Raw genomic sequence first — 25,978 nt, 5'->3', positions numbered from 1 at the left:
ATAATTATCTCGTGCGCACGAGATATATGTCGTGCGCACGAGATATATGTCGTGCGCACGAGATATATGTCGTGCGCACGAGATATATGTCGTGCGCACGTGATAATTATCTCGTGCGCACGAGATATTATGTCGTGCGCACGTGATATATGTCGTGCGCCAGTGATAATTATCTCGTGCGCACGAGATATTATGTCGTGCGCACGAGATAATAAAATAATTTTGGAAGTCCCTTTAGGGGCTCCGTAACTTCATTAAACTCCGTAATTCCGTAAAATATAACTCATAAAAACGAACTTGGCGAAATATATAACTCATAAAAACGAACCTTGGGAAATATATAACTCATAAAAACGAACCTGGCGAAATATATAACTCATAAAAACGAACCTTGCGAAATATATAACTCATAAAAACGAACTTGGCGAAATATATAACTCATAAAAACGAACTTGGCGAAATAAATAACTCATAAAAACGAACCTGGCGAAATATATAACTCATAAAAACGAACTTGGCGAAATATATAACTCATAAAAACGAACCTGGCGAAATATATAACTCATAAAAACGAACCTTGCGAAATATATAACTCATAAAAACGAACTTGGCGAAATATATAACTCATAAAAACGAACCTTGCGAAATATATAACTCATAAAAACGAACTTGGCGAAATATATAACTCATAAAAACGAACTTGGCGAAATATATAACTCATAAAAACGAACCTTGCGAAATATATAACTCATAAAAACGAACTTGGCGAAATATATAACTCATAAAAACGAACTTGTCGAAATATATAACTCATAAAAACGAACTTGGCGAAATATATAACTCATAAAAACGAACCTGGCGAAATATATAACTCATAAAAACGAACCTTGCGAAATATATAACTCATAAAAACGAACTTGGCGAAATATATACTTGATGGCACTACAGGGCTTTCGTAAAAGAGTGATACTGATGGGAGAATTGTGTATGTAGTCACTGCCGCTGGAACAAACTTTTGTCAGGGGGTGCTGGAATTCGGACGGACAAAATTAATATGAAAGCAGAGCGCAAAGCCCTTAACGTCGTGCCTCAATTTGGAATATGGATGTTCTGTGGTGCAATCTGAGGCGATTCCTGGCCACTTTCATTTGACTTTTTTAGCAAAAGTTTTTTTGAGATTATAAAGACAATTGATTTTATTATTTTGTTTAGAATATACTTGCTCTTAAACGTTTAACTGTACTGAAAAGTGGAGAACCCTGTATGTTTATCTCCATTTTTTTTGTTCCATTTAATTCTGGAAAAAGAATTGTATCATTACCCATGACATCGCATGTAAATATTAATGTTGCAAGGCTGCTCTCTTACAGTTAGTAAATTCCGTCGTGTATGTTTTGTTTTATTTTCCGAGCCCTTACGGCGTGGGGTCACAAGGCCAGGGGCCCGCTTTAAGGCCCCGGAAAATGTTGGATTCTGAATGCACTGTGATGAAATATCTGGTTGTATACTGAAACTTATGAAACCCGAAAGGATTTTTTTTGGTTTAAGTTAAAACAAATGGTTCCACTGGAAGCGGAAGAATTTCTGTTCATAAAAATAATCTAACTCACCAAACGATGTGGCTCTCGATATATTTGAAGTGTTATTTCTTTGTTACAGGGAATGGTGGCAAATATGACTAAAAAACCAAATGTATCTTTATGTTTATGATCGGTAGATGGCCGAAAAGTTTGGGGCTATAGGCAATAATTTATCGGTGTACAGAGTTTTTGTGAGGAAATACTTGCAGAGGGTAAAACATGAATACTTTTTTTTCTATTCAAACAAAACTACACTGGATTTGGCATAAAGCATGACCGGTTTCAATTAACCTTGCTATTTGTAAATGTTGAGTACTGAATGCTTGCAACGTCAATGCAACTTTTAAATGAAAAGAAAAACCTTCAGGGGAAAGGTATGAACAGTTGCCCCTATTGAAAGATCGAATGAAAAAAAATCCTGGCAAGCATAATCAACTTTGCCACCATCGTCATGGCCGAGGTTATTGCTTTTGGGTCAAAGCTTCCATCATGGCGGAAATATCATAGACATGTCATGATTTTAGATACCGAGTGAGAAATATCCATTCTGCACTGCCTGAAGATATAGAAAATACCTCCTCTTGGTATTTTACAGTGTTTGTGCTAAACTTTCGAAGCGCCGCGCTTAGCCGCTGGAACACATTTTTGTCCGGAAGTAGGGGGTGCTGAAGCATATTCCAGCACCCCAATCCAAATAGTTGCGGGTGCTGCAGCACCCACAGCACCCCCGTTACCGCGGCATAGTATGTAGTGATGGGAGATTTTTCAAAATCCAGTTATCCCAATTTTTCAAAACCTCATTCATAACCATGAGTTCACGTCACAGGAGTAATATCAAAATATATGCACTGAAGTGTACTGAGAACGTGTCACAAATATCAAATGTTAGTGTAAATTTACTTCATATGAATATAATATAAGAAAGGCAGGGTAAAAGCTTATCATGACATGTGCATAACGTTTGCAGAGTACGTTAATATTTTCACAAATAAACTATTTCATAATGCAACTTTTAGAAAAATAGAGTTTAGAGATCCATCAGCTTGAAATAAACTTCAAACAAAATGAATCAAAAATTGGAATCAGATATAGAGCTTAGCAATCAAGGATCAGTATAAAATACACTTCAATTAATAGACTATGCATTATATACAACCAATTTTCATAAATAAGTACTGGGCAATATAAGAACTTATTTTTTTTTTTACAAAATTTGAGTTTAATTCTGCTGTAAAGGATAAATCTTTGTCACGTGAAAACATATATCAAAAAAATGCATGGATCTACTTTAAACCTGGTCAGATTATTTTTTTTTAAAAGAGTCCTAACATACGCAAATTTTGGGTGATAGCAGGAAAAGGAAAAGTACAGAGCTAATTTACTTAATCAAATATGAGGTTAAAACAAATTTCAGTGGCTCGTTGAACTTTATAAATGCATAAGTAAAAAACAATAAATTCAGTAACATTAAACATGTTTTCCCTGATTTGTTTCTCAGTTATAAGTTTAATTGTTATTTCAGTTTCATTTCAGTAACACCACGCTTTCTACAGTAACTCTACATGTTTCAACTTGAGCTCAATTTGAGCCAAACGACCATCACAACAAATGATTTTCCAAATATTTCTGAAGTCGTCTGTCCATCACTAGGAACTGAGAAACTTCGCCAGGCTAGCCAGGGCTGCAATCAGTATGGTGTTACACACTGTGGAGGGGAACCAAAAAAACCAAACATTAACAAATATTAATAAATACCTAAGACAGTTTATCCATTCATTTTGGTTGAGGCTCATCACGTGGGTGCTTTTAAACACTTTTCCCGGCACCGCTGCGTTCTGCTCCACAACGCGCAGTACGGACCATCGGCGCACGCCAATCTCCACATAAGGAGATTTTTAGTTCTACTCGCGCAAGGCACATTTCATAAACATAGCTATAGAAGTATGTTTCACAAATCATGAAGTTTGAACAAAATCGTCGGAAATATTTAATTTAAAATTTATGAAAAATGAAAACAAAGGGTGATAAAGGACAGTACAAGGCTGTTTACATCAGCTAAGGCTTGTAACAAAAATTATTGACGATTTTTATCATAAATCAGATAAATCAATGTTTAATTCCAGCTGGTATATCAGTTTACACGTATACTTCTCGAAAAAGGACTCGACTACCACACTAGTGCGACACCGGTGAAACAAAGCCGCTTACCCGTCATTGCTGATCCGCACTTGACATACACATCCATCATGTGGCTACATCCCTCATGGACACCCCAGCCGTCATGCTGACACTGGTCCAAACTCTGCTCAGTCCCGTCGCAGTTAACGTTAGTCAAGTAGATCGGTCCACTTCCGCTTGCGTCATCAGACACGTAGCTGACGACAGAGGAATAGCCCAGCTGGCGGCACACCACCTGTGCGTCTTCCTTGGTCCAGCCTGTCTTGCAGACGGTTCCCCAGCGGCCGTCTCGGAAGACCCTCAAGAGTCCCTTTTTGTCTCTTGCGCCCAGTTGGTCGGTGAGCTCCACAGGATACTTACTGGCTTCTGTTCAAGATATTTGATATTATAATAAAATTAGTCTCTGAAGGGAGAACTTTAGAAAGAAAGTACCAACTTGAGCTCAAAAAACACATATTTACCACCAAACGATATGCACTTGGAAAGATCGCTTTCACCAGTAACACGGAACGACATATAAGCACGATCTGGCAATGGGGCGGGGCCTTGGAGTGTTGCAAAACATGAAATTACAGTTACAATTATTGGTACAAGTACTGCACAATGACTCTCAAGAGTCAGTACTTGCGGTGTTTATATTTGACTTGATTTGAAAATTTGGCCAATAAATTTTGTCCTTTTGTGTTTTACAGGAAAAATTTCCCGGCATCAAGTGGTAAATGACTGTAGAATACCCGAATCCGTACCAATACGGGCGATTACAATACAGTGTGCGATCAAAAGGTTGCCATGCAGAGTCCATTTTTCAACTTTTATACAGTCAACAAAAACGTGGTCGACTTGCCAGGATTTGAACGAATGTCAGCCGACTTAACGTCGTAAGTTAAGATTGCAATTGCTTCCCGCCTTTCAGGGACAACATCGAGAAAGTTGAAATTTGTCTGATTTTTTTAGCGCCGACTGATGCCGATCGTCTTATTGTCAGTTACCCTCAGGAAGCAAAAAATCAGCCACTGATTTGTACCTGACTGTCATAGCTCAGGCATATAGCTTGATCCTGAAAAGTCAGTCGCTAACTGTTCTGTGTCATCGCACCTGAGAGCAACTTGCAGGCATGTGCACATTTTGGTAACCGTATTGGTCAAAGGAGCCCAGAGTGCACATGTATCCTGTTCAGTAGTAAAAACGTCATACATGCACGTGCACTACGAATAACTAGCGCCCATTGGATAAATGCTCGAGTTGCATGAAGTGCCGGTTCCATTCATGTTATGCTACAATGTGTGAAGTACGCATGGTTGAATTCAGATGACGTCACACTAACGAACTGGATACTATCTGAGCACAACTCGCATGAGGGTGCACGCCTGTAAATAGACCAAAAATCCGTCCGCCGAGCTCATAAATAAAAGTTATACCCTCAAAATATTCTATATTAGAGAGTTCTGAGAACCATGGAATTGGGGAATTGAAGACATGTGGCACTGAACCTCTGGCCTGGACTTGGAGCTTCCAATTCTGAGCATTTTGGATGCAATCTGGCCCGAAAGTGGCGCTATTTAGCCATGTTGTGGAGGGATTCTTTTTCAAAATGGCTACTTTTCCAGTTCGGGAAACATCATTCGTTTTAGGGGTGTTCTTATTTGGGTGAGAATATCTCAAAAAGTCAATGGTCAACCCACCCAAAATTGAAAAGAAAATGAAAGATGACATGTTGATCATCATTTTTCTGTGCAGCTTGAATACCTGTGAGAGTTCTGAGTATTTTTAAATGAATTTTGAAGTATGGACATTTAGCACTAGTGTCTATGGGAATTTATTTGCAGGCGCGCACCCTATAGATCCTGAGTGGTGGCGGCCATGTTGTTATGACGGGGGATTTCAACATGTGCTTTTTATTGCTGTAAGTACAAAATAAGCTTAAATTGAGTTAAAATAAATATGAAAACAAACATTTTACACTCTGTATCTTTGATTTTTCAGGTTTTTATTCAAAACACACTGTGGAAGTTAGCATTTACAGGTAAGTGAACCGTTAAAAAAATGTAAACAATGAGTCATTCACCCCAGTCTGTGCATGTTCTTATTTTGTTTCCATTTCGGGGTATTTTAATTGGTTATTATTGAAATCGAACACAGAGAAGGCACAGTTCTTTCTTTATTCAGACAAAAATAAGTGAATAATATTGTTTGTACTTGTTTGAGCTTGTACAAATCAAATTTTGACTTGTAATAAAATGGATGGTGAAGGGTGGACATTCACATCCAAGGTAAAAAACTTTTAGCCAATGGATTTCTGGGCTCCTGAAAAACACTGAGACAAAATGGCCGACATGGAGTCGTGGTGCGCCAGAATTAAATGGGCGATTGCAAAAAAGAGCAGATTTCAGCCTTCAAAAGGATGCCGGCTTTGGCGGGGATGCATAAAAAAATCCTATGGCATCATTTCAATGAAAATGCCAGGCTCGAACAAACGCACTCTGAAGTCTGTGCACAGGGCGGCTTACATGGCACACACCGGAAATGTAAATTTGCCACGGGAGTGGGATGTAAGTCACCTGTGCCAGAATTCATTGTGCGTTTGTTTCGAGCATTTGTCCCTTGAACCTAGGGCTGTAAATAATAGCAGAAAAGTCTGCAAACGACTCAAGCAGTGCCAAGGGCACGATGGGTACCGGGAGTGCCTGCTTTAAGGTATCGTAATGAACAATAAATTTGTCAGTTACATTCCAAAAACATAATTTAAAAACGTTTGCAGTAATTGTGTTCAGATTGGATGATGTGGCAGACATTTTTCAAACCATCGTCTGGCTTAGGATCCAGTTGGCCACGTTTATACAGTGGCCGTGTGGCATAATACAGCTGGAATCTTTGAGAACGCAATTGTGCTCTGCGTGTTTTGTACTCCTGACCTTTAGCACGTTTAACATACTGTTTTTGTTTCTTATCCATTTCAGCAAGGGCTTTTGCAGCTGGGGAGCCTGCAGTTACTGGGCAACCAGCAGCTGCGCACTTTTTGACTATTGAATTGGCGTGTCTGTTATTCACCAAGTGCACTGCGCTATGGTCTCGACAAGAACCATTTCTTGAGAAGGTTAGTGTGGCCTTAGGGTTGGTTACTGCAAAGGCATGGTTCATTGATTCTGCTTTTTGAGTACTGGTGCCATATTTAGTTTTTTCAAGGGCTTCTTGGCCAAGTCGTTTGCCTAGGAGTTTGATGAGAGTCTGTTCATCACAAGTTGCTAATTTCAGTTTGCCACGGGCATCGACTGGCAGGTATGGAAACCGATATTTACCACCCATACAAATTTGGGACCACTTTTTGCAAAGGCCGTGATTCCCCATGTAACATTGAACAATGGCACTTGCTGCATTTCTAGCCATGGTCGTCATTTGGGAAGAGTTCCCACCGCTTTTTTTCAGTATAGCAGCAGCCTCGGCCTGTGCCCTGTGGCTGACGTCATCGGCAAATCGATCTTGAATGTTTTTCTTTGCTCTTTTATTTTTGCCTGGAAACATCTCTTTACTGAATTTTGCACGACTTATGGCTGCACAGAGTGATCGGTTTAAATGAGGCGGATCTAACGAATGTTCAGTTTCCATACCTGCCACCTTACTTTGCATATATGATCTCATACCCCGTGCCAGACAACCGTCGGCATCTGTTGTCACCCTATTTACAAACAAAGGTTCTTTACAGTTTAAAAGTTTTTGGGCGCACTGAATGCCCCCGTTGCGCTCATCTCCCATATTGAAGTTCGGTGGACGAGTGGCCGTGCATTTCCCTGCGTGCTTGTGATCCCTCGCTCCGTCAATGTCACATTTTTTGCAAAGTTTGTTCTCCTGGTGGTACATGACAACATACTTGCTGGTTGTCACATTTTCAACGACAACATCTCTTGTCTGGGTGGCTGCGACGAAGGGTGTTTTCTTGCGACAGTTTCGAAGGGGATTATTATATTGTCTGTCAGTTTCCACTGCAATTGCGCTGTGTCTCTCGTAACCCTGCAGTTCATGAATGTCTTTCACGATTTTTCTCTTGTTGCACATGTCCGTTTCATTTTCTGTGGTGATAATTTCACCACATTTGTTTGATGTACTTTGCAGGCTACTTATCGAGGGAACAGTTGTGTCCATTGCAGACAACAGCCGCCTAGCCCCAGCAGCTGCAATGCCGGTGTTGTAAAGACCAACCTGGAACGCCATGTTGGGAGTGGCAGTCCGTCGTCCTCTCCCCGTCTGTGGAATTTCGGTGAACAGTTTTGTCTTGTCAGTGCAGAACCCACACTTTTGGCAGGACAGTACCTCGGACACAGCCAAACCTCGTCGCTCCTCAGCATCTGGCATCAATGTGGGCCGGCCGCTGCAATCAGGATGTGTGCGTTGGTGATCTAGGATAGCCTGCGCTCCCAAGTCGACTGCAGAATTGATGTCGACGAACCGGTAGGCTGCTCGCTTCCCTCCATCTGACTGATCAGCTGGGCTCTGGTGCTGGAGTTCTCTTCTACAGAGGGGCTGTGGTACTGCTTCCTTCTTGAGTTGGAGTTTGTCAAGGGGAGTAGTTTCAGCAGCGTTTGGTCGAAGCAGCATGACTTTCCTTGTCGGCACTGCATTGGGCGTGGTACAGATGAACCCCCGCTCATCTCTTTCAACAGCAAGTTGCATCTGCTGTTGTGTTGGCCTTGTGTACACTGTTGGTGAGTTCATCTGAAAATGACTGATTGGGGATTTACACTTTGCAGGGAATAGTTTATGGCCATTCTGGAACCAGCTTTTCTTCCTTTTGTACACTGCTCGTCCCAATCGACCCATACTGAAACTGCTGCAGAAATAGCTGGTTTTGCAAAATTGAGATTGTTTTTCCCCTGTGTGAGCATGTGACAGAATGCATGTGGTCACACTAACTCTCAATGCCAGAGTGATGACTATACAGCACAAGTTTGGTTAATAATTCAGAAGCCAGTCTGTACAGAGAGTTTATTTCTGTTGTTATTTTATGGGGGGGGGGATGGAAGATAGGTGTTTTACAATGGAATCTTTGGAGACAGTAATTAGCCCAGCTAGTACTAAAGAGGCTGGGCTGTGATGGGGACAGGGCCAGGGAGTCATAAATAGGGTCATATAATAAATCTTCAGCATGTACTTTCAGAGAATAAAAGGCAGCCACAGCCAGGGATTAGTGCACAACATCAAGGCCCATTGTGTACAGTTTTTGATCTTCCAAGGGTGTTCATTGCTTGCAATAATTTAAGAAATGACCAAAATACTACTGTTGTAATGTTGCTTATGTTACATGCCACCATTAAAATACAGGGCACCCTGTACATTTGCATATACAAAATGTTAAAGCTGTGCTGAAATTAATTTATCCCCCCCCCCTTCTTTTCACCCTTGATCCGCCCCTAAAGTGGTTATGGCCACCACAAAGTGACCCCAGATGAACCAAGAAAATAGTTCACACACATTGCAAATGTAAAAGAAAGGAATATGTGGCAAAATTTGAAGTGAGAAGGAAAGAAAAAACAACTTCCATGTGCATATTGCATGCACACAAGCTGTATTTTCCTATTCAAAACAGTAGAAAACACCATAGCCACACCCTACACATTAGCCCCTGTGGTTTCTCCGAGGGGCAATATTTTTCATTTTTTTTTTCAAAATAATGACTTTGAAGATATTCTACTTCTCCTGAATGTGGTTTTGTGTTAAAATTTGAGAGTTGCCTGCTATTAAAGGGTGCACGCCTGTAAATAGACCAAAAATCCGTCCGCCGAGCTCATAAATAAAAGTTATACCCTCAAAATATTCTATATTAGAGAGTTCTGAGAACCATGGAATTGGGGAATTGAAGACATGTGGCACTGAACCTCTGGCCTGGACTTGGAGCTTCCAATTCTGAGCATTTTGGATGCAATCTGGCCCGAAAGTGGCGCTATTTAGCCATGTTGTGGAGGGATTCTTTTTCAAAATGGCTACTTTTCCAGTTCGGGAAACATCATTCGTTTTAGGGGTGTTCTTATTTGGGTGAGAATATCTCAAAAAGTCAATGGTCAACCCACCCAAAATTGAAAAGAAAATGAAAGATGACATGTTGATCATCATTTTTCTGTGCAGCTTGAATACCTGTGAGAGTTCTGAGTATTTTTAAATGAATTTTGAAGTATGGACATTTAGCACTAGTGTCTATGGGAATTTATTTGCAGGCGCGCACCCATGAGCCTTCAGAAAATGGCTGTCGCCGAATTAATCTATAGTTTGAGAGCAAGTAACGTGTTCACTTGCAAAACTCACCAAGGGGCCCACTGCAGGTGACCTTTGCTTCGAGTGTGTTTCCTCTGTCGCAGTTTCCACCGACGTTGAACACACACTCAGTCAGAGACTGCTCATTCCCGTCGCAGTGGAGGTTGACGACAACTGGCTGTAAACTGCTCTTCCCCTCAGAGACACTGAGGGCGTAGCCGTATCCCAGGGATCGGCAGACCACGTCACCTTCCCTGAGGGTCAAGGCCTTCTGGCTACAAATTGACCCTGAAACCAAGTGGCTGAAGGTCACTTTGACAAACCCTTCATAATTCGACGTCCCATCAACGAGTGTGATGTTCATCGGAAGCGCATCTGAGAGGAAAAATCAATAAACATGCAGTACTTTTATAGCACAAAATATTATTTTAAAGTCTCTATGATGTGCCTTTTGGTAGCTAACAGTAAGTGACTACAAGGTGAGTCAAAAAAAGCGATACCCAAATGCCGGGACTATTGTTTTAGTGAAGTTCTCCATGTAGCACTTTCAAAATCTAGGATATGAAAGCCCAATTCTAAGCTTTTTTTAGTACAAGAATCATTCAAATCACTCATGTACTTTTCAAGTTATTGAATTTTAAACAACCACCGTTTTAAAGTTCTGTCCACAAATCACAAGAAGGTAAGTGTTCTTTTAGCAAAATGAAAACGAATCACACAGAGATTTGCGTGAATTGTTTTCCTTTTGCTGAACAACTGAGAAGGCACACTTTTTTGTGATCCGTGGACAGAACTTTAAAATGGTGGTTGTGCTTAAAATTCTTGTAAATTGAAAAGGACACGAGTGATTTGAATGATTGTTGTACTTAAAGAAAACTTATGAATTGGGCTTTTATATCCCAGAGTTTAAAAGTGCTACATGCAGACCTTCACTAAAACAATAGTCCAGACATTTGGGTTTTGCTTTTTTTGACTAAAGCCCAGTTCATACTCGGCGCGAAAACTAAAGCGAACAAGAATTTGTGATGTCATGGCAAGTTTTCACGCTGCGAATTCGTAATAGTTGCATATATTTCAACTCGGGCGAATTTCGCAGCGAACGTGCCATGACGTCAAATTCGCTTCGCTTTGGCATTCGCGTGAAGTATGAACTGGGCTTCACCCTGTATTAGTGTGTCTTAAATGAAGCTGTGATTTAAAGAGTTCCATTAGAATGTGCTGATCTTTATTACCTCCGCCAGGGAGATTATGTTATCACCGGTGTTGGTTAGTTTGTCTCAGGCTGTTAACAGGATAACTCAAAGCCCTTTTAGGGTTAATGAAAGGTTGCAGTTATTAATTCCTGGAGATAATCGCGGTGCCAATACATAGATGCCTTTAAAGGTGTGAACTAAAATTGAATCACCAATTAACAAAGTTTATCAGCTCAAACAAACTTGTGTATATGAGGGTGGATTGAGGGTGAGGCTGGTGTGAGGATAAGGAGGACTGCGGGTTTGTCCATGGATGGATTGATGAACGGACCAAGCATGCATACATGTCTTTTCATACCAGGTTTTCTCTGGCACTTGACCCCTGCATTCTTATTGCAGTTCTTGGGAAACCAGCCAGAGTTGGGACAGCCGATGAGATTCTCGTACGTCGCAGATGCATCGCACTGCAAGCCGGACGCCAAGTAGCCATCAAACTGTTCGTTAGAGCCGGATGCCGAAGGGTGCTCGCCAAAGTAGGACCCTCCCACTGCTTCGAGGGCAGGGCCATTCGCGGGTTCTTCAGTTGTGCAGGCGATGTCTGCGTCGGCCAAGTCCCAGCCTTCGTCGCAGATGCTGTAGACAAATGTCGTATCGCCGTTCTGGAATCTGACCTCGACTCTGCCCTCAGTAGATGCATCACCGTCCACGAAAGAGACTTGTGCTCCCTGACCTGACGTACAATTAAGGGAGGTTAGATTCAGTAAATGGGGCGCTAGAACTTCTTTTGTTTAAATTTGGCTTTGGTCGGTCATTACTACTTTACTAGCGGTCGTGCTAATAGCGTCCACAGAGCGTTAACAATTAAACGTCAATATAAACAAGATCAACATCAACAAAGCATCAACAAACTTAAAATAAAAGGCACTCTTGAGCTTCAAAAAAGCTATTATCATATTCAATACACATATGTTGTATTATGTAAGAAATAAGGGAAATTCACATTCCTATCCCACCTAAAAAAAAAAGGATTTTTTTTTTTGTTCAACGATTTATGGCAATTGGAAGCTAGCCCCAATCTTTCTTTCTCCGTAGGCTTTCCCTCTGGAACCAATAAGCGATTGAGAAAAGGTTTGATGGCTCGCCAGATGGTTGTAAACAAACACGTCCCGTGGTACGTTATCAAGCATCATATCAGCGCTTTCCTAGGGAACCAATCAATGATCAAGATACTGTGGTGATCATGCACGGAGCTATAGACAGGTTTGTTCAAATCTATACAGACGATCTTATTTACATAAAATGGTCCTGCCCCCATTGCTACGAAATGACCAAGACGTTCGTGTAAAAATGTAAAAAAAAAAAAACACTTACGCAAGTGTGCTACACAACAATGCAACTATTGCCCTTGATCACTGACATCTTAGGCTAAGACTACAGAAGGGCTTCAGTAGTACTCACAATCATTGTTTGTAATTGAACCAGTTGACAGTGCACCACACTGCCTACCTGCCATGCTTTACATCACTCGTACATGTCGTAAAAACTGTCAACCTGTGCACAGCACATGTTATGTACACAGGAGTCAGAGTGACCGTTTTAGCCGAATTTTGGCTAAATTTGACAAAATTTTTCTCAAAAAAAAAACGAGTTTGACAGAAAATTTGACAGAATGGATTTTTTGGGCAGATTTCTGGCAGAATTCTCCAAAATGATTATTTAACAGAAAAACATAGCAAATTTGAAAAAAATGGTACATTTTGTAAAAAAAAATTCAATCAATTCAAGCAAACCCTTGCATAATGGGACAGGTTGCCTGGTCTAGCTGCTGAGAATCACTTGAAACCGGATTTTGCCTGAAATTTGCGCAACTTCATAACATCTTTATGTGACTACAGATTGTTTATAATGTAATTTGAACCACAACATCTGCATGTGATTTTAAGTGTTTATATTTCGAGTGCAGATTCTGGGGAATTTGGCAGATCTTTTATTAATCTGACAGATTTTTGAAGCGCATTTAGCAGAATTTGGGCATGACCTTACGGTCAGTAGTCAAGATCAATAGACATACAAAAAGGATTAGTGACTGTTTCGTTTCTACATTGGTGATGATTGTCCATGCACAATGTGCATGTGGCCACAGTGCGTCTTGTACCATTTCACGATTGTGGCCCCCGTGTCCAGCTCCTACCCCAACTCTGAGTGGGTGCTTTTGTATGGAGCCCATGCACTGTCTGAGACTACTCGAAATCTGTTACTCACCTCGAGTCTCGACACAAGTCATCGCAACCACTCCTCTAATGCAAATTAGGCCGCTGGTATTCGTCCGCTTTATGTGTGGACAGTCCAGAATGGAACTCTCATCTCCCTGACAATTCACATAGCCAAGGTTCCCTTGCACTCCTTGATCTTCAGCGTCTGGGCCCCAACTACCAACGAATTGAAAACCCAGTTGATTGCACAGGACCATGGACTCACGCAACTGCCAATTATTGGCACAGACGGGGCCCCATTTTTCAAAAAAGAAGACCTCCAGTTTCTTGAGATTACTTCCAGGAATTGACACATTTAGCCGGAAATCACCGTCACTCTGGCCTGTTGGGAGTAGTGGAAAAAGAAACGCTGATATAATTAAATAGTTAGGCCTCTGTGTAAGAAGGCAAGTGTGTAAGTGTCATGTCAGAGATTTCAACTTCAAGGCCCCATCTCCCGCTTCATGAATGTCTGCTGCATGGTACATGTATTCGTATGAAGTATGTATTATGGAATCTGGGTTGGGATAAAATAAAGGGAAAAATTGACCATTTTTGTAATGCACTGGGGATATACAGTTGCATTTTTCGGACTCTTACGATCTAGTTTTTATGACGTAGAACTTAGCTCCAGCTCTAAATGCAATAAGCATTCCTTAAACTACAGTACAAACCAAGTCTAAATGTAAAAACAAAATTTGAGTTTGACATTTTCGGGTGCATTGTCTAACAATGTCTAAGTGTAACGTTAGCCCTTAACATTTTTTTTCTGGAGATAGTCCATTAAAGATTGTAAATTGGCCACATTTATGGGGCTAGCACAGGGGCCAAAGTTACATGCAGCTGTCATTCATGTCATTGTCTTAGCTTGGAGGAATGTGTTCCTTCCTTCATGCAGATATCACGTCCCAGTCTGGGGCTGGTCGGGTCTATCCCTAAGTTAGAGAACTATGGGCTGGTCATTTCTGTTAACTCCCGAAAGGGCGATCGTGTAGTGTAGGGCCCAGTCACTTTAAAATTAGGATATTTTGCCGGAGGTAATGACGGCAAACTAACGTTTACTAAAGGTTTGCCGGCGGCAATCCATATCAACAGAGGGCGCTGTACTCTTTAAGATAGGGCTGAATTGTATTAAATTCCCACCAAATGTTGTGTAGCACGTTTGGTGTAGTGGTTAAGCAAAGGCTCTAGTAAGTGGGATGACTCGGGTTCGATTCCGACTGCAGCACTTTTTTAAGTTTTTTTTTCTCATCCCCAAATAAATAAGAATTTTTTTCTTTTATTATTTTAACATGTCTGAAACATTTTTTTGCAGAGTATTACATTTTCTTTTTCAGATTTGTGGCTCTGGAGGATTTTTTTAAAAAGGGAAATAAAGTCGAAATTATAAAATGGTCTGAATCCCATCTTGTGAATACGAGGTTACAATGATAATTTTGGCATGGAGCCAGACTAAAATTTGTCACCGGAAAATGTTTAAGTACAAAAAAACAGTAACTGCGCATGTTCAGTGCATATCCGGCAAACTAACGTTTACTAAAGGTTTGCCGTCACCGGCAAAATATACACTGCCTTAAAATTATTAGACCGACCAAACTAGTTGGTGACATCATGGAGCTATCCATGGTGACATTCTCAATAAACAGGTTGCCTACTTGCCAGACCATATGTTCCAATGTTAATGAAAAGGCGATAGGCCTAAGTTGGGTCCAAGTAACTTTGACTAATTTCTACCCAAAAAAAACTGTTCAAAATTGCAAAACGGGTGTCATTAGAATTGAGAGAAGTCTGTTTTTGATTGTAAAGGTGATTTTGGAGCATTAGAAAACATTTTTGACTCTGATTTGGTCAAAACAAAACAAGGGCCCTACACTACTCGATTGCCCCCGAAGTAACCCACAAAAAATAATACCGGAAAGAATGTTGCTACCTGATGCTACTTTCGAAACAGAAAAAAAGACAATCTGTTTTTGCTTACCTGCTACCGTACCTCGGAGAGTATACTCTCATGTGAGAACTGTACTGTAAGGAATATGTTGACAAAGTCTTTAGAGAGATTTGTAGGCGAAAGTCTGGCCGTTTGTGAATTTTTTACATGTCACTGCATGTTGACGCCCTCAACTGAAGCATGACATACTAATTTGGCCACACGTTCGCCTCTCTAGTTTAAAGACTTGGAGCAACTATAGAATGCAGGGCCATGCCGAAGCAAGGTTTTTTTATTTTGCCTGGAGGCGTGGATGGAATAGGAGTAATAGATATGCAAACCTGCAAAAAGTGCCAAGAACAGCGAAGGAATGCACTGCACTTGTCTTCTAAGCTTCTCATGAAGGATCGGAAGGGAGGGCGTGCTTGTAAATGTGTTGGGGGCACTGTCTGGAGTGGCGGAGGCGCGGAGTCTTGGAGTCGCAGAATCGCGGAGACGCGGGGCACTGGAGTGGCGGAGGCGCGGAGTCGCGGAGTCGCAGAGACTCGCGCCGATAGAGGGCGCAATTCTCGGCGGAATTTTTTTGAGAACGAAGCATCCATATCACTGATCTCTATATAAAGACTGGATAGCGGATATGCATACAACATTCACACAGTAGACTTTGCATATTGACCAATTCGCCCCCGGTCTCACGAAGATGGCCGCGTATAATACGAACGTTCTACGCGTAAATACGCGCGCGTTGTATCAACAGTTGACGCGCATTTTGGTCACGTACACATATTATGATGTTCTAAAAGGGACACATTTCCGTAGTGATTATTATTTCAAAACGCCGAAAAAGTTATATTTGCGGCATTTTAGTAACCACGACGTTAGAAAAATTGTAGTTAACCTTGGTCAGTGGTGGTGGTCAAAATATAAGTCAAGTGAACCGCGACGTTACAAAAGAAATCATGCTGTCTATAAAGACGGCAACTTGTCCTTTGTAGATCACCAGCCGGTCTCACCAATATGGCGTCAAATTCGTACATTGTGCGGCTCTGTATTAGCTATCCAGTCTTTATATAGAGATCAGTGATCCATATCCATTTTAAATGGGCGCGCAAATTAGGAAGGGAGGAGGGCGACGGGGCACTGTCTGGAGTGGCGGAGGCGCGGAGTCTTGGAGTCGCAGAATCGCGGAGACGCGGGGCACTGGAGTGGCGGAGGCGCGGAGTCGCGCGCAGAGACGCGCACCGATAGAGGGCGCAATTCTCTGCGGCTCCACGACTTCACGATCGATTTTCGGAGGTAGGTCGACTGCGGTTCCACGCCTCCACGCAGCCGTACGGAGGCGCGGATGTAGAGTAAAGTGGCCCTGCATTCTATAGTTGTACCAAAGAGGGGAATCTACGAAAGCCCATTAGCGCCACTGCAAGTATATATGTTACAGATTATGTAATTCGTTATTACGGATTATTAATTCGTTATAACGGATTATTTAATTCGTTATTACGGATTATTAATTCGTTATTACGGATTATTAATTCGTTATTACGGATTATTAATTCGTTATTACGGAGTATTAATTCGTTATTACGGATTACTAATTCGTTATTACAGATTATTAATTCGTTATTACGGATTATTAATTCGTTATTACGAATTAGGTCTGATGTTCTCACACGTGGAGAGCACGTGACCAGGGGCCTATGTATATAGCGCCGCTAGGCGGCGCTATCTTTGCATACAACGTTTGCACTCCTGTGCCATGCTTGCCGAGTAATGACTCAGAACGTATGAGTAATTAGTAATAACGAATTAAATAATCCGTAATAACGAATTAGTAATCCGTAATAACGAATTAAATAATCCGTTATAACGAATTAATAATCCGTAATAACGAATTAAATAATCCGTAATAACGAATTAATAATCCGTAATAACGAATTAATAATCCGTAATAACGAATTAATAATCCGTAATAACGAATTAGTAATCCGTAATAACGAATTAAATAATCCGTTATAACGAATTAGTAATCCGTAATAACGAATTAAATAATCCGTAATAACGAATTAATAATCCGTAATAACGAATTAATAATCCGTAATAACGAATTAATAATCCGTAATAACGAATTAAATAATCCGTTATAACGAATTAGTAATCCGTAATAACGAATTAAATAATCCGTAATAACGAATTAATAATCCGTAATAACGAATTAGTAATCCGTAATAACGAATTAATAATCCGTAATAACGAATTAAATAATCCGCAACATATATACTTGCAGTGGCGCTAATGGGCTTTCGTAGGAATCAACATATTCAGTTCTCACATGAAAATATACTCTCTGGGCAGCTGGAGTTACCCAGCCCTGAGTTTTATCATTGGGTTGTCTATTAGGGCTGGAGCGTATTTTTCTCGTAACTAGTAGTATAGTCGGACTCCCTATTATCGCGGCATCCCTATTATCGCGGCATGGGAAATTTCTCTTTTTGCGTTGTCAAAACTCCTTCAAGTGGCGATTTTTATCCAGTTCACCAGTCATCAAGGATTTTCTACCGAGTTGTATAAAAAGGACGATTAAAAAATGTTGTGTCTTTCGGGACTTTTAACGATTTTTATAAATATTAACGTTTTCCAAAACTTGCAAAATTTTCCCTCACCGTGTCTGCTAAAAGGTACCGTTTATATTTTAACATAAATCTTTAATTGTGCTCTGTCCATGAAAGTTCCATTGTCTGGTTCCCATTCTTCAGCTGCAAATGTAAAATGAAGTCGAACGACGATATTTGCAGCGCGAAATCGTAACAACTTTTACGGGATCAAAATAAGCACCGCGCGTTAGCGAAAATAAAACGGCACACCGTGTAAAGTGAATGGCGCCCTCAATCGCCGATCAGTAGACTTGCCTCAGGGATTTGTGTTCTCCTTTCGGGGGAAGGGCAGGGTCTTAAGAAATCATCCTGCAGAAAATTTGTCTTTAATCAACTTGAACGTTACAGGGAAAATATCAGACTTTATTCAGGGGGTGTTTTGGTCAAAGATAAACTATGAACAAAAAAGTTGGGATCATTATAAAAACCACTTCCCGCATACCGCGATAATAGGGAGTCCACCTCCGTTCGCACACGCCGCGCATGTCTATTTTCACAGGCATCGTACACGGAATAGACCACCCAACCGTCGGATTTTTTTATATTAATTTAAAAAGGAAGAGTTATACTACACAAAAGACAGGACAATTCAGGAAGGTTAGTGGGCAATCTCTATTCCGAACGAGAAACGTGATAAGTACCGCGATAATAGGGCAACCCATCCTATATTCAAAAAAATTTGGAAAATGTTCAATTTTGTCCCCGTTACACACTAATTGCAACTGCAACTCACCCCAAACTTGCCTGGAATAACCATTACACAGGTCCTTGAAGTAAAAAACGATCCACGATGAAGATTCAGCCTACAATTGCAGTGAAAACAGGAGGAATAACCGCTAACTTGACAACCTTGCTGGATTGGCCAGGACTGCTATTGGTTTGTGCACTAAAAAAAAATTGTGTACAATGAATGGCGGCGGTCGATTACCATCCACGTACAGCTCGCTGGTACTACGCGTTTTTGCGGTCGGTGCATGACGTGACGCGTCACAGTGCGGTACTGGAACGGCAACCGTCGAGTTGGCCGGCTATCGTGCATTCATAGTGCAGTGGTATGGAACGCCAAAGAGGCATTTAATGTGATCAACGAATCGGTGATACACTTTTGCAATCGGTGATGCATATTCACGATCGGTGATGGACTTTCGCGATCGGTGATGGACTTTTACTGGTGATGCATATTCACGATCGGTGATGGACTTTCGCGATCGGTGATGGATTTTTACTGGTGATGCATATTCACGATCGGTGATGGACTTTCGCAATCGGTGATGGATTTTTACTCAACGACTGGTCATCGCAGCTTTGATCACCGATCGCGAAAGACCATCACCGATCGTGAAAGTCCATCACCGATTAAATGCCGCTTTTGGCGAAACAGGAACGCCAAAGAGGCATTTAATGTGATCACCGAAACGGTGATGGACTTTCGCGACCGTCGCATCTGTGTGTTGCGTCGTAATCATTTGCACGTATTATACTTATCTATGTTCCTTGCTCTGGAGCAAGTTAAATTTAATTGCAAATGCGCAGAGCCTTTATTTTGCTCTTCTGGTTTTTTAATACCTTTCGCGAAAATCCGATAAATTTTACTTCCACGTAACCGATGTAATTTTCGAACCACGGTGTGTGTGTTTGATAAGAGTTAAATTTAGATTAATCATTTTTAAGATTAGAAAATATTATCATTGTTTTTCCAAAGAGCAATGATTCGATGTGTACATTTTTGTAATGCAGCATGGTACTCAATCTGCTAAGACCACTGTGGGAAATAGAGCTAGCTCTATGGTTTGTGCCAGCCATGTCTTCTTTGGCAATCAATCACCTTGTCCCTTTAGCCCTCGCAACAACACGTGCTTCAGGTCTCCACTTACCAGCTACCATTTTTTTTTTTGCAGTCGTGGAATTGGGGCACGATCGAGGTCAATCATTTTCACATGGGGGCTCACAAATTGGGTGTTCCACATGCAAACGCGTTCCATGCACCAACTGACGTTCAGCAAAATAATGGAATCCTTTTCAATTTTAAGAACATACCTTTACATCATGTACATGATGTATAGGCTACAACGGTCTACAATCGAGCCGCAACTTCCGAGATCTTTTCGAGCTTGTCTTAAGTGGCCTTGTCAATTGTATAGTGCACAAACAGAACAGACATTCGCTATTTAACCCAATTGGTTACATTATTCTTTAACTAATGAATAATAAATTATTCACCGGTGTGCACAGTCTTTTTAAAATCATTTTGGGTACTTAAACATCGGAGTTATCAAAGGAAAATATTGAATAATGTATAAATAAAAACACACTAAAATTTTCCAATAGGAGTACAACCGCAACAGTTACCTATGTACCGACAACCTAAACAAAGCTTAGTCTGCCCATGACGCCGGCAGCCTCCGTCGCCCAGAAATCACAGCATATTTAAGTTGAAGAAAGTGGGGTTTTTTTTGGGGGGGGGGGGGGGGGTTGGCTGGGATATTTTCACCCACTTACTTTGATAATATAAAAAAAACTCTGCACCGATAGCAAAAGTCCATGCAAGGTTGATCACCGATCGTGAAAGACCATCACCCATGGGCGTCACAAGGGGGGGAGCACGGGGGCGCTTCCCCCCCCCCCCCCCGGAAAAGCCCCCCCCCCCCAAAAAAAAAAAAAAAAGATGGGGGAAGAAGACAGAAAAAGGGGTGCGAAGTAATATTGTTTGAAAAATGCCCACCCTCAAAAAATGATAAATCGTGAATATGCTGGAAAAATCCAGGTATTTCGGGGAGAAAAATGTTTTGCCCCTCTGCAAAAAAATTCTGGCGACGCACAAATCGTTGTGTTTTATAGCCACATTACCAATGATAGGGAAAACCGGTCGATTATCAATTGTTATGGTTATATTAATAACGGCAACACCAAACTGTAGTGGGCAACAGCGGAGACTCAAAGCCACGACATACACAATATGCTTGACAATAAATGAAATACATGAACATGAGATATGTGGCAATAATAGCAACAAATGAAAATTATACTTGAATTACAAAAAAATAACTTCCCACATCATAGCCTCGTGACACTTGAGAGCGCTACGGCAAGTATCAAATTAGCCTAACAAAATAGAAAAACAAGGGATTGAATGGTTTAATTTGCCCCATAAATATGAGGAGCAGGCTGTCTGTATCCTAAAAATTGCGAACATTTTAATCCTTGTAATGGATATAGTCTCTCGAAACCTTGGAGCACTATAACTGGCGGATGTAAGGGGTAGTGGTGGAAAAACATTTGCAAGGAAAGTTCCTCTGTGTACTGTCCATCATGTGCTCGCTTAAGTGTGCTTAAGTGACCAGAGGCCCCACATATCTATACCAAGATTGGCTATTAGATGGATTTATGATGATGATGATGATGTGATTGCATTCCTGTGCCCCCTGAATGCCTGCTCAGACCCCTCAATAACCCCGCCATTTATGCTGTCTCCAATGACCCACACATCAATCATCATATTATTCAAAAAAAAAAATTTATCACGTATTGGTAAAAAAAAATACTCGGACTCAAATTTCAGGACATGAGAAACACAATGCTGAGATGATTGGTAAAGCTAATAGAAAATTATTCATGTTCAGGAAACTGAAAGAAACTGGTTTTACTCAAAGAACTTGTTACCCTATGTTAGACCAGTCCTAGCAAACGCATCGCCGGTTTGGCACTCGAGCATTACACTCAAACAGACCAATCTAATTTAGTCGATCCAAAAGAGTTTGCCGTATTACTCTATCTCTGGATCACCTTTATGATAGAAGAACCACTATGTGTATAAACTTTGCTCTAGGTGCTTTTAAATCAGGCAAATTTAATGAGTGGTTCCCTCAATCAAAAAGTTGGCACACTATGAATCTTAGATCGAGTAGAACACTCAAGGAGTATCCCAGTTCATCCAAGAGATTTCGAAATAGCCCAGACTCATCAATAGTTCAACATAGGATTTTCAAATGTATACAATTTTAATTGCTATTATCCGAGTGTATATGTTTTTGAGAATAATGGATTGTTGTGTATTTTGTATGTGTTTCGATTTCTCGTGAAATGTGTTATTTTTAATTCATTTCAAATTTTACTGTAAATCACTGTGCAATTCAGCTTCTGAGCTGCTTGATGGTGATAATCAACCCAAATAATAATAATGTTAATAATAATGATGAAAAATAATAACTTATAATAACCCATAATTGGCTATTTGGGGAACATTCCCATAAACTACATTTTCCCCACAACTTTAATGACCCGTAACTCCAATTTTACCTTAATTCGCCGGGTAATTACTAATTCGACCACGAGCAATCGAGTCTATTTGCGACGATAATATTTTGCCTCTTAGTGTGTGACGCTAAAGTGTCTCCCGAAGGGTATAGGCCTATTATAAAACAAATCATTCTGTTCATGCCACATCCACAGAGGAGTGTTTTATTTCGGATACCTGTGATATGGCATATACCGTTTGAATTGTTAATTGTTATGGTTATGTTAATATGGGCAACACCAAAGGCCCAAATCCACAGCGGCATACACTAACTGCAAACATTTCACGGACATTACAAAAAATGGAGTTCGCAAGTGAGAACGGACATGTTATAAAACATATAACCGTATTAACACAATTGAGGGGCAACACCAGGCCCGACCAGTAGTGGGCAACACAAGAAACTCAAAGCCACGGCATACACAATATGCTTGACAATAAATGAAATACATGTAGGCCTATATGAAAATGAGATATATGTGGCAATAAATGACAACAAATGCAAATTAAACTTGAATAACAAAAAAATAGCTTCCCACAGATGTACATTCAGTCAGGAAAACATTATAGCCTCGTGACACAGTGAGATCGCTACGGCAAGTATCAAATTAGCCTAACAAAATAGAAAAACAAGGGATTGAATGGTTCCATTTGCCCCATATATGAGGAGCAGGCTGTCTGTATCCTAAAAATTGCGAACATTTTAATCCTTGTAATTTGTATAGTCTCTTGAAACCTTGGAGCACTATAACTGGCGGACGTAAGGGGTGGTGGTGGAAAAACATTTGCGAGGAAAGTTCCTCTGTGTACTGTCCATCATGTGCTCGCTTAAGTGTGCTTAAGTGACCAGAGGGCCCCACATATCTGTACCAACATTGGCTATTAGATGGATTTATGATGATGATGATGATGATGTGATTGCATTCCTGTGCCCCCTAGATGCCTGGTCAGGCCCCCAATAACCCCGCCATATGCTGTCTCCGATGGCCCACCCATCAATCATCAGGTGCAAAAACCTTTTTACCATTTATTGGATAAAAACAAATCATTGTGTTTATGCCACATCCACAGAGGAGTGTTTTTATTCCGGATACCATCGATTGGGCATTTACCGGTTGCAATATGGGCAGCACCAAAGCCCAAAGCCACAGCGGCATACACCACCAACAAACATTTTACGCACATTAATTTAAAAAAAAATGCAGTTCACATATGAGAAAGACACTTTCAACACAAAAACACCGTAAACAAATATCACCGTCAGGGGTAACACGAGAAACCCTAAGCCACAGCGGCATGCACGTTCAATAACTGATGCACTTTGGCGATCGATGATGGATTTTGCAATCGGTGATGGGTCGTTGATCATCGGTCGCAAAAGTCCATCACCAATTGCAAAAGTCCATCACCGATTGCAAAGTTGATCACCGGTCGCGAAAGTCCATCACCGATCGTGAAAATGCATCACCAGTAAAAATCCATCACCGATCGCGTAAGCCATTACCGATCGTGAATATGCATCCCCAGTGAAAGTCCATCACCGATCGCGAAAGTCCATCACCGATCGTGGATATGCATCACCAGTAAAAGTCCATCACCGATTGCGAAAGTCCATCACCGATCGTGAATATGCATCACCAGTGAAAGTCCATCACCGATTGCGAAAGTCCATCACCGATCGTGAATATGCATCACCAGTAAAAGTCCATCACCGATCGCGAAAGTCCATCACCGATCGTGAATATGCATCACCGATTGCAAAAGTGTATCACCGATTCGATGATCACATTAAATGCCTCTTTGGCGTTCCATACAGTGGTACTCGACGGTTGCCGTTCCAGTACCGCACTGTGATGCGAGTGAACCTCTTCTTAATGCATGAAACAGTCACGGGTATTACGCTTCCGCGCACGTCATGCACCGACCGCAAAAACGCGTAGTACCAGCGAGCTGTACGTGGATGGTAATCGACCGCCGCTATTCATTGTACACAATTTTTTTTTAGTGCACAAACCAATAGCAGTCCTGGCCAATCCAGCAAGGTTGTCAAGTTAGCGGTTATTCCTCCTGTTTTCACTGCAATTGTAGGCTGAATCTTCATCGTGGATCGTTTTTTACTTCAAGGACCTGTGTAATGGTTATTCCAGGCAAGTTTGGGGTGAGTTGCAGTTGCAATTAGTGTGTAACGGGGACAAAATTGAACATTTTCCAAATTTTTTTGAATATACTACTAGTTACGAGAAAAATACGCTCCAGCCCTAAAACTCAGGGCTGGGTAACTCCAGCTACTCTCTGGGGTACAAGATAAGCCAAAAAAAATGTCTTTCTGTTTCGAAAGTAGTGTCAGGTTGCAACATTTTTCCATAATACCTACTTTTTGCAGACTGCCAGAAAGCACCGAGTATCAAGGTCTCCAACAGCCATGCAAGGGAAATTGTCTTCATCACGCCCGTGAACATGGCGAACACGTTTAACACGCAGGTTTTTTTCTACTTTTGTTCTCAATTATTTTGGTGGCCTCAGGCTCAGAAGTCAGATGCAAGCGCCTTTCGAAGGAGACAGACTAGATTCTAGAATAACCATCGGTATTTGATAACATCATGGAAGTATAAAACGGAGGAGCAGCTAGGGCGTGGAGCGAGTTGATCTATGACTCACTATCATCAATGTCGTTCATGTTAATGAGTTACTTTTTCGTTAAAAAGTAACTAATTAAATAAAAGCATGCGTGCGGTACCAGGTGCGTGCACAGTTGCACTGGTACAGTGTGGTACACATAGGACCGCAAGTAATGATGTGCAAACCGTCCGCAAGTGCCTGATATCTATGGGCGGTCAAAAGGACCAAAATTAATAAGGGAATAAATGTGTGCTCGAGAGGTTTTTATCACTCTGTTTAATACCGCTTAGAGTCTGGGTGCTGATAATTACCCGAGCCGGAGGCGAGGGTAATTATCAGCACCCAGACTCTAAGCGGTATTAAACAAATGATAAATACCGACCGAGCACATATTTATTCCCATTCATAAATACCTTATCCGTAAAAAAAATCAAATAATTCGTTCAAAAAATCCCGATTTTGTTCAACAAGTTCACTTCATGCTTTTTGAAACATCCCTCTAGCAAAATAATGGAGTGTTCAGCTGGCGAGTAAGATGTAAACAACCCTTTTATGGAGATTGACGCGCGCGTAGCATGTTCCGCGCGATGTCACGCAGAACGCACCTGGGGCGTTGCGTTTTGAATTTAGAACTATAAAATTCTGGCTCGCATGTAGTGTTGCGCATGCCTACGTGAGGATTGTGAACGTTCAACCAATGAAACGGTAAGAGGCACTGGATTTTTAGGAGTCCACATTTTATTGTGACACTGGAAAAGTGTTTAAGACCAGCTAGCCATGTCTTTATCATCCGTTTAAGACCGGCCACTTGACGGGCTCTCGACCAATAGGAATAGCTAAACTGTCTGAGGTATTTATGAATAATTTTTAAAAATGAAATATAATTCAAACGAACAACAAACACAACGTAACAAGAAACAATAAACAAATCTTACATCGAAGGATCGAAACAAAACATTGTCCTCAAGAGGTTAGTAAAACAAGAGTGTTTATTCGTGCACCGTAAAACTTTAACTGTAAAAATTACAGTAATTTACTGGCAGC

General features: G+C 41.0%; 1 protein-coding gene across 1 annotated transcript; it reads right to left on the bottom strand.

Annotated features, from left to right (window-relative positions):
• Positions 1-2,465: 2,465 nt before the first annotated feature.
• LOC119726499 (scavenger receptor cysteine-rich domain superfamily protein-like) lies at positions 2,466-24,781 on the bottom strand. The gene is made up of 6 exons (XM_038198212.1): positions 24,690-24,781; positions 13,454-13,786; positions 11,550-11,921; positions 10,050-10,373; positions 3,789-4,124; positions 2,466-3,285 (listed from the first exon to the last, which is right to left on the bottom strand). Exons 1-6 carry the CDS (start codon positions 24,772-24,774, stop codon positions 3,227-3,229), a joined length of 1,509 nt encoding a protein of 502 aa, XP_038054140.1. The 5' UTR covers positions 24,775-24,781; the 3' UTR covers positions 2,466-3,226.
• Between the last annotated feature and the right edge of the window lie 1,197 nt (positions 24,782-25,978).

This window comes from Patiria miniata, unplaced genomic scaffold, assembly GCF_015706575.1.
Source record: "Patiria miniata isolate m_02_andy unplaced genomic scaffold, ASM1570657v1 HiC_scaffold_2, whole genome shotgun sequence".
Taxonomy (NCBI): Eukaryota; Metazoa; Echinodermata; class Asteroidea; order Valvatida; family Asterinidae; genus Patiria; species Patiria miniata.
Note: the sequence above shows the minus strand (reverse complement) of the source record. Positions and strands in the feature narration are given on the sequence as shown.

Bases quoted from the DNA above. Each gene is read 5' to 3' on its own strand.
- LOC119726499 (XM_038198212.1), bottom strand. From the start codon at position 24,774: ATGTTCACGGGCGTGATGAAGACAATTTCCCTTGCATGGCTGTTGGAG. The intron at 13,787-24,689 runs GTAGGTATTATG...TACTCCCAACAG, and splicing joins TTTCTGGCAGTCTGCAAAAA to GCCAGAGTGACGGTGATTTC. The intron at 11,922-13,453 runs GTGAGTAACAGA...ATTGTACGTCAG, and splicing joins GACTTGTGTCGAGACTCGAG to GTCAGGGAGCACAAGTCTCT.